The sequence below is a fragment of the Chironomus tepperi genome, unplaced genomic scaffold (genome assembly GCF_022539635.2).
Source record: "Chironomus tepperi strain 1889 unplaced genomic scaffold, CSIRO-AGI_Ctep_v1 contig_108, whole genome shotgun sequence".
NCBI lineage: Eukaryota > Metazoa > Arthropoda > Insecta > Diptera > Chironomidae > Chironomus > Chironomus tepperi.
This window is the reverse complement of record NW_027226230.1, coordinates 13,600-21,972: the sequence shown is the minus strand read 5'-3', so window position 1 is coordinate 21,972 and position 8,373 is coordinate 13,600. Positions and strand designations below refer to the sequence as shown.

Below are 8,373 nucleotides of genomic sequence, written 5' to 3'. Positions count from 1 at the left end.
TATGAATTTTGTATATCAAGGCTGAACTGAGTCCAAATTTTATATTGAAAGGAAATTTCTTTTTCAAACATATTAAGTTAATTTAAGTAATTTTATTTGACATTTGAATCAGAATTAAAATTAAAGAAAATTGTCTAGGCAAATCAAATGCGTCGTCAGAAATATCAGGAACAAAGAACATTTTGTCATATATGAAATTTTGAGTCTGGAAATTATAAAAATTAAGATGCAGAAATATGTTTCGATTTTTGTAAATAATTTTATTCAATCATAATTAAATTAACCTACAATAATTTAAAGTACCTAAATACAGATTCATTTATGCCTAATTATAGTATCAACAGTTTATTGCGTATCTAAGAAAATATAATAAGTCAGTAATTAAAAACTTTCTCTTTTTCATAAAATATTTTGCGGTCTTGAAAAAGACCATTTGAGATATGCGATGCAGCTTAGAAAGCAGTTTATTTGGATGATGTGTATTTGGTGACGGCTTTTGTTCCTTCTGAGACAGCGTGCTTGGCCAATTCACCAGGCAAGAGTAAACGAACAGCAGTTTGGATCTCGCGACTTGTGATTGTTGAGCGTTTGTTGTAGTGAGCCAATCGTGAGGCTTCAGCAGCAATACGTTCGAAGATGTCATTGACGAAACTGTTCATGATGCTCATTGCCTTTGATGAAACACCAGTGTCTGGGTGAACTTGTTTCAAGACTTTGAAGATGTAGATTGCGTATGATTCTTTACGCTTATGACGTCTCTTTTTCTTGTCATCCTTTGAGATTGCTTTTTGTGCCTTTCCGGCTTTCTTTGCAGCTTTTCCGCTTGTTTTTGGTGGTGCCATTTTTTATGAAGTGTTTTGTATAAAATTCAGAATACAACTGATTACTCTTGTTACTTTTTCTCTCTTTTTATACATTTTCTCTCTCCATGTAGCATAGACCACGCCTCTCATGTTTCCCGCTCTCAAATTTTGTATAAATACCTGAACATTTGTTGATATTCAACTCAGTATCGAATCATCTTTGGTTCTTCAACTTTCTCGTACAAACTAAATCAAATAAACTATCAAAAAAATGTCAGGCCGTGGTAAAGGAGGCAAAGTTAAGGCAAAGGCAAAGTCACGTTCAAGCCGTGCTGGATTACAATTCCCAGTTGGTCGTATCCATCGTCTTCTCCGTAAAGGAAACTATGGTGAACGTGTTGGTGCTGGAGCTCCAGTATATTTAGCTGCCGTTATGGAATACTTGGCTGCTGAAGTTCTTGAATTGGCAGGAAATGCTGCTCGTGATAACAAGAAGACAAGAATTATCCCACGTCACTTGCAATTGGCCATCCGTAATGACGAAGAATTGAACAAACTTTTGTCCGGAGTCACAATCGCACAAGGTGGTGTTTTACCAAACATCCAAGCCGTCTTGTTGCCAAAGAAGACCGAATCAAAGAAAGCTTAAATTCATCAACAAAGTGCCTTTAAACAACTATAAACCGTCCTTTTTTGGACGACAAATTTTAATTCCTAAAGAAAATCAAATTTTTATTTCATAATCCTAAATTAATTTTTTCGTATTTAGCACAAATCAGATAAAATTCTTGTAAAATATTATGACCCAATCTAAGAATCCAAATAATACAGTTTATACTAATTCCTAAACACAATTCAGTTTATGCTTGCCTGATAGATTGCAGTGCATTTTTAACAAAGCTATAGTTTTGCGATTTAGATTTTTATAGTAATTCATTTGAAAAATCTAAGATAAAGCACAGACTTCAGAAAAATAAAATCGACATGCTATACATAGTAGAATAAGCTACTATTGCATATCATAAGCTACTTAGGAGTTATTCTGTGATTGTACATTAAGTTGTGATATGAAAAAATAAGAAAAACTTAACCAAATCTAAAAATTAATTGAAACTATACTTTATAAGCAAAATTGACTTCCTTCTTGATGCTCACCAATTTCAGTGCAGAATAATACTCTGATGACGACTGTATCACGCCTTTTGCTCTCTTGCTAACTCTCAAAATATTTAATTAAATTAAATTGATCGTTTGTCAATACAGTCAGATAGTACTAAATTTTGGAACATATGCATATTTTTGAAAATACAAAATCCGTTAAACTTTCCAAAACTCAAAAATACGTTAATTCATATTAGATAACAATTTACTCCATTTATCAATTTCTAATGAAATCTTCTTCCATAAAAAATCTATGCATATATGACTATTTTTCAATGTTTTAATCATCAAATAAAAATTAAATGCAGTAGAATTTCGAAAATATGGATAAATATAATGGCTGAATGGAATAAAACATTTTTGCCTATGCTTCGTTAGTAGCAGCATCATTGATGAACGGCCGAGTTAGTAATGGCATTGGGATGTGATTGTCAAGTGTCAAACAACAAATCTGTCTTTTTAGTACATTTTCTTTATACTTATATGAATTATTTTATTGGATTATTATACTGAATTAATTGTGTTATATGAATTTATTGTAAATCAAATACCTTTATGGTTATTAAACACCTAACTATCTATCTATAATTTATTCAGGTACTAATAATAAGGAACTCTTGGAAATAAAAAATTATTTTCTTTAATAATTTAAATTGCGGTCTTGAAAAAGACCATTTGATGTAAGTTGTTGGTGTTGATGATGGAGAAAGAAATTTAACCTCCGAAACCGTAGAGAGTACGTCCTTGACGTTTCAATGCATAGACGACATCCATAGCTGTGACTGTCTTTCTCTTGGCGTGTTCAGTGTATGTGACTGCATCACGGATGACATTTTCCAAGAAAACTTTCAAGACACCACGGGTTTCTTCGTAGATCAAGCCTGAGATACGCTTGACACCACCACGACGAGCCAAACGACGGATAGCTGGCTTTGTGATTCCTTGGATGTTATCACGAAGAACTTTACGATGACGCTTTGCGCCTCCTTTTCCTAAACCTTTGCCTCCTTTACCACGTCCAGTCATTTTGTATTTTTAATATATTCTTACTTGTTTACACGAGAAACGGTGAAACTTGAATGATGCCAATCCATGAAATTCACTCTCTTTATATACATTCTCTCATCTTCCCCTCTCTCATCATTCTTACATCAATTTCCTGTCATTTGATCATATTTGATCTTATTATTGACCTAAATCTTTGGATCAAAACAATACGAAACTTTTTGATGATAATTCCAAATATTTAATTAATTAAATTAAGTGATATTCAATAAATTTATCGAAATTCTCTCATTTCCCCTGAATTTATCTCTCCCCACCTCACATATACATATTCGCGCCATAAGAATCATATATAAAGGGGACTTAATTCTCGCTCTCGTATCATTTCTCGTTTGTATTTCAAATCGAAAAGTAAAAACTCAAAACTAAAATGGCCCGTACAAAGCAAACAGCTCGTAAATCAACTGGTGGAAAGGCACCACGTAAACAATTGGCAACAAAGGCTGCACGTAAATCAGCACCAGCAACCGGAGGAGTTAAGAAGCCACATCGTTATCGTCCAGGTACCGTCGCTCTTCGTGAAATCCGTCGTTACCAGAAATCGACTGAATTGTTGATCCGTAAATTGCCATTCCAACGTCTTGTTCGTGAAATTGCTCAGGACTTCAAGACTGACTTGCGTTTCCAATCATCAGCAGTCATGGCTTTACAAGAAGCATCTGAAGCTTATCTCGTCGGATTATTCGAAGACACAAACTTGTGCGCCATCCATGCCAAGCGTGTCACAATTATGCCAAAGGACATCCAACTTGCTCGTCGTATCCGTGGTGAACGTGCATAAATTCCTACATCATCATCAATAATCATTCATTTATCATTTGAACGGTCTTTTTCAAGACCACCAAAAATATTTACATGAAAAGAAGAAATTTTTAGTCAATTTTATGATCTCAACATTACCTTGTCGTAGTATTCTAGTTCCTTTGAATCCCTTAAAAATAAAAATTTATAAAAATTATCTTTTGAAATGGCGTCATTTGCAATATTAAACATTAGAAGCAAAAGTGCCTTGATATCTTGCTTAGAAAGGTTCGGATCATGAAAGTTGCTGTTAAATTTGGAATTCCATGTTTGAATCCTATCCCTGAGGTAGATTAAGGACGAGAACAAAGATCCGAGAGAAGTAAAATAATAGCAAATTACATTTATGGAAGATGCGAAATGACTTATAATCGGCTAAATAGCTGGAGCGATAGCTTATATTAATAATGAGCCTGAGATTCAAGAGCTACTAAATATCAATAATTGAAATTAAATTAAGCAATGTTTAATTGATCTTACATATATATACATAATATAGATTTAACAACTTTAGAAACGTTGTTGCTCGATTTAAGGGAAAGGATGAAAAAACAATAATCATAATTTCCCTTAAAAACAGCATAGATAATTCCTTTATAATGTTGATGGACAAATTGAGCATTCAAGTCAAAACTAGCAGTAAAATGACACTATTTACATTTATTTAAAAATTTAGTTACAGCTATGCTAGAAATTGTAATCAAAAATTAAATTTTCTTTTTGGAATGAGATTTTGTAGTCCTGAAAAGGACTATTTTGAGGTGATTGCTGAATATCAGCTATTAAAATATAAATATTAAGTTTATGCTTTCTTTGCTGCTGGTTTTTTGGCAGCTTTTGGCTTCTTCTCTGCTGCTGGTTTCTTTGCTTTTGGTGCTGCTGCCTTCTTTGGCTTGGCCTCCTTCTTGGGCTTAGCTGCTTTTGGTTTAGGTGCAGCTTTTGGTTTTGGTGCTGCCTTTTTGGCTGCTGGCTTAGCAGCTGCTGGTTTTTTGTGGTCTTTGCAACTGGCTTCTTGATCTTTGTGGCTGAAGCAGCTTTTGGTTTCTTGGCAATTGTCTTCTTGACGACTTTCTTCTCACCAGCCTTCTTTGGCTTGGCAGCAGCCTTCTTTGGTTTCTTCTCAGTTACCTTCTTGGCGACCTTCTTTACAACCTTTTCTTTCTTGGCTGCTGCTGGCAATTTGAATGATCCTGATGCTCCTTTACCTTTTGTTTGCAACAATTGTCCCTTTTCAACTGCTGATTTCAAGTATTTCTTGATGAATGGTGACAATTTGTCAGTATCAACTTTATATTGAGCAACAAGGAATTTCTTGATGGCCTGGACTGATGAACCACCTCGTTCTTTCAATGTTTTAACGGCATTGACAACCATTTCACTGACTGGTGGATGAGTTCTTGGTGCCTTTGGTTTACTTGGCTTGTCAGATTTTGGTTTCTTCTCCTTCTTTGCTTTTGCTGGTGAAGCAACTGGAGCTGCTGCTGCTGGTGCGACTTCTACTGCTGTGTCAGACATTTTAATTTAATTTCACTTGATTTGATTGTATAAAAATAATTTTCAAATTGAAAATGTTATGAGAAATACAGAAATGTGATGGTCCCTCAACTATGATATGTGAATGGAAACGAAGCCTCGCGCTCAATTTTTGTTGGAAAATTTTCCCTTGTAAACTTCTGCGTCGATCTCAAAATTTGTTAATTATTTCACAAACTTTAACTAAACGATCTCAAATCTTTTTAGAATCTTATTTTACAATGAAAAATCTCTCAAATGATGATTTTAAATTTCCTTAATTAAATTAACAATGCCAAAAAAACAGCTGTTAAAGTCAAAATTTATGAGAAATTTCAGAAATTTCTTTAATTAATTGTCAATAACTTTTGAACCGATTTGCCAATTTTCATGAAATTTTCACTCAATTAAAGTTTATTTATTGTAGATTCATAAAATCAAGTCAAAAATCTCAAAATATTAATTAACTTAACTATGGACAGGTACCAACTGTAATAATGATGAGCACTCAGTGCTTGAAAATTTATGCGATAAAATTTTATGGATTTAACTTTCTATGTCTATGTCTTGTGAAATTTAATTTGGTGCTAAATCGTGGAAATTTATCAAAATACTTAAGTTAGATACCATTTTGATAAATTAACAGTAACATTATTAATTAAATTAATTTATAAAATTCTTCATACAAAATGTCAGATTCAATGACTGAGCAGACTATATGAAATAGGAATAGAGCATTTTGTATAATAAGGATGAAGTGAGTCCGAATTTGAAATTGTAAGAAAATTTCTTGTTTTCAATCCTTTTTAATTAATTTAACTCATTTGTTTGGAAATCTTCACATTTGAATCAGAATTATATTTAGAGAAAGTTATGTAGGCAAGCCTAGAGCGTCATCAGAAATATCAAGAACAAAGAACATTTTGTCATATAAGAATTTTGAGTCTGGAAATCATTAAAATTAAGATTCAGAAATATGTTTGGACTATTTTTTAATATATTTATTTAATCATAATTTAATTAACCTACAATAATTTAAAGTATATACAGATTCATTTATATCTAACTTAATTATCAACAGTTTATTGCGTATCTAAATAGTTAAAGTAAGTCAGTCTGATTTGATTAAAATCTTTCTCTTTTTCATAAAATATTTTGCGGTCTTGAAAAAGACCATTTGAGATATGCGATGCAGCTTAGAAAGCAGTTTATTTGGATGATGTGTATTTGGTGACGGCTTTTGTTCCTTCTGAGACAGCGTGCTTGGCCAATTCACCAGGCAAGAGTAAACGAACAGCAGTTTGGATCTCGCGACTTGTGATTGTTGAGCGTTTGTTGTAGTGAGCCAATCGTGAGGCTTCAGCAGCAATACGTTCGAAGATGTCATTGACGAAACTGTTCATGATGCTCATTGCCTTTGATGAAACACCAGTGTCTGGGTGAACTTGTTTCAAGACTTTGAAGATGTAGATTGCGTATGATTCTTTACGCTTATGACGTCTCTTTTTCTTGTCATCCTTTGAGATTGCTTTTTGTGCCTTTCCGGCTTTCTTTGCAGCTTTTCCGCTTGTTTTTGGTGGTGCCATTTTTTATGAAGTGTTTTGTATAAAATTCAGAATACAACTGATTACTCTTGTTACTTTTTTCTCTCTTTTTATACATTTTCTCTCTCCATGTAGCATAGACCACGCCTCTCATGTTTCCCGCTCTCAAATTTTGTATAAATACCTGAACATTTGTTGATATTCAACTCAGTATCGAATCATCTTTGGTTCTTCAACTTTCTCGTACAAACTAAATCAAATAAACTATCAAAAAAATGTCAGGCCGTGGTAAAGGAGGCAAAGTTAAGGCAAAGGCAAAGTCACGTTCAAGCCGTGCTGGATTACAATTCCCAGTTGGTCGTATCCATCGTCTTCTCCGTAAAGGAAACTATGGTGAACGTGTTGGTGCTGGAGCTCCAGTATATTTAGCTGCCGTTATGGAATACTTGGCTGCTGAAGTTCTTGAATTGGCAGGAAATGCTGCTCGTGATAACAAGAAGACAAGAATTATCCCACGTCACTTGCAATTGGCCATCCGTAATGACGAAGAATTGAACAAACTTTTGTCCGGAGTCACAATCGCACAAGGTGGTGTTTTACCAAACATCCAAGCCGTCTTGTTGCCAAAGAAGACCGAATCAAAGAAAGCTTAAATTCATCAACAATGTGCCTTCAATCAATTATAAACCGTCCTTTTTAGGACGACAAATTTTAATTCCTAAAGAAAATCAAATTTTTATTTCATAATTTTTATTTCATAATCCTAAATTAATTTTTTCCTATTTAGCACAAATCAGATAAAAGTCTTGTAAAATATTATGACCCAATCTAGGAATCCAAATAATACAGTTTAAACTAATGCTTATCGAGTATGCTAACGGAGATAATGTTAGAATTCAGGATGTAAGGAAGCACGTTGTTAGATCAATACAATCTGAGTTTTTCAGATTCATCAAAATCAAAAACTAAGTGACTTAAGGCGATAAGTCTGAATCCTTAACATTTAAATACAAATACAATGTATCCAAACTTTGTACATAATTAAGTTTAAAATGTAATGAATAAATAGTTTATTTAAAAAAAAATTAAATGGCACTTAGAAATGGTAAAGCAGATCGCAGTGCCTTTTCGTCTTGAACGATCGAATAACTTACCATATGCATAACATATGGCTTAGAACTAAAAAAGTTATACAGCCGCATGAAGACTCCACATGGCCGTATGCATTCCAAACAATATACGCAACATCAGCAGCAAGCAACAAAAACATTCGTTAAATTATTCGTCGACAAGAAATGTGCATAAAAAGTAAGAAGAAGAACAGAATAAAGTTAGTTATTACATTTCATTTCAAGGAGCAACTGGCCTTAGAATTATTCCAAGCATTCAGGAACTTATTGTTCCTCCCATAAATGGCGCAGAAGTGTAATAGAATCAGATTCTTTGAGAGCTAATCATTAGAATACAGAATGATTTATCTTTTATTA

At 33.5% G+C, this 8,373-nt stretch overlaps 6 protein-coding genes and 1 pseudogene across 6 annotated transcripts; 3 read left to right on the top strand and 4 right to left on the bottom strand.

Annotated features, from left to right (window-relative positions):
• Nucleotides 1-409: 409 nt before the first annotated feature.
• LOC139087408 (histone H2B) lies at nt 410-867 on the bottom strand. The gene has a single exon (XM_070636202.1). The coding sequence runs from the start codon at nt 840-842 to the stop codon at nt 465-467; it is 378 nt and encodes a 125-aa protein (XP_070492303.1). The 5' UTR covers nt 843-867; the 3' UTR covers nt 410-464.
• Nucleotides 868-1,019: 152 nt separating this feature from the next.
• Nucleotides 1,020-1,508, top strand: LOC139087405 (histone H2A). The gene has a single exon (XM_070636199.1). The coding sequence runs from the start codon at nt 1,075-1,077 to the stop codon at nt 1,450-1,452; it is 378 nt and encodes a 125-aa protein (XP_070492300.1). The 5' UTR covers nt 1,020-1,074; the 3' UTR covers nt 1,453-1,508.
• A 1,112-nt stretch (nt 1,509-2,620) lies between these two features.
• LOC139087409 (histone H4) lies at nt 2,621-3,026 on the bottom strand. The gene has a single exon (XM_070636203.1). It carries the CDS (start codon nt 2,988-2,990, stop codon nt 2,679-2,681), a length of 312 nt encoding a protein of 103 aa, XP_070492304.1. The 5' UTR covers nt 2,991-3,026; the 3' UTR covers nt 2,621-2,678.
• A 347-nt stretch (nt 3,027-3,373) lies between these two features.
• LOC139087404 (histone H3) lies at nt 3,374-3,847 on the top strand. The gene has a single exon (XM_070636197.1). It carries the CDS (start codon nt 3,400-3,402, stop codon nt 3,808-3,810), a length of 411 nt encoding a protein of 136 aa, XP_070492298.1. The 5' UTR covers nt 3,374-3,399; the 3' UTR covers nt 3,811-3,847.
• Nucleotides 3,848-4,585: 738 nt separating this feature from the next.
• LOC139087410 (histone H1B-like) lies at nt 4,586-5,370 on the bottom strand (annotated as a pseudogene).
• Nucleotides 5,371-6,495: 1,125 nt separating this feature from the next.
• LOC139087407 (histone H2B) lies at nt 6,496-6,953 on the bottom strand. The gene has a single exon (XM_070636201.1). It carries the CDS (start codon nt 6,926-6,928, stop codon nt 6,551-6,553), a length of 378 nt encoding a protein of 125 aa, XP_070492302.1. The 5' UTR covers nt 6,929-6,953; the 3' UTR covers nt 6,496-6,550.
• Nucleotides 6,954-7,106: 153 nt separating this feature from the next.
• LOC139087406 (histone H2A) lies at nt 7,107-7,595 on the top strand. The gene has a single exon (XM_070636200.1). The coding sequence runs from the start codon at nt 7,162-7,164 to the stop codon at nt 7,537-7,539; it is 378 nt and encodes a 125-aa protein (XP_070492301.1). The 5' UTR covers nt 7,107-7,161; the 3' UTR covers nt 7,540-7,595.
• Nucleotides 7,596-8,373: the final 778 nt, after the last annotated feature.

Coding starts and splice junctions, on each gene's coding strand:
- LOC139087408 (XM_070636202.1), bottom strand. CDS start 842: ATGGCACCACCAAAAACAAGCGGAAAAGCTGCAAAGAAAGCCGGAAAG.
- LOC139087406 (XM_070636200.1), top strand. CDS start 7,162: ATGTCAGGCCGTGGTAAAGGAGGCAAAGTTAAGGCAAAGGCAAAGTCA.
- LOC139087404 (XM_070636197.1), top strand. CDS start 3,400: ATGGCCCGTACAAAGCAAACAGCTCGTAAATCAACTGGTGGAAAGGCA.
- LOC139087409 (XM_070636203.1), bottom strand. CDS start 2,990: ATGACTGGACGTGGTAAAGGAGGCAAAGGTTTAGGAAAAGGAGGCGCA.
- LOC139087407 (XM_070636201.1), bottom strand. CDS start 6,928: ATGGCACCACCAAAAACAAGCGGAAAAGCTGCAAAGAAAGCCGGAAAG.
- LOC139087405 (XM_070636199.1), top strand. CDS start 1,075: ATGTCAGGCCGTGGTAAAGGAGGCAAAGTTAAGGCAAAGGCAAAGTCA.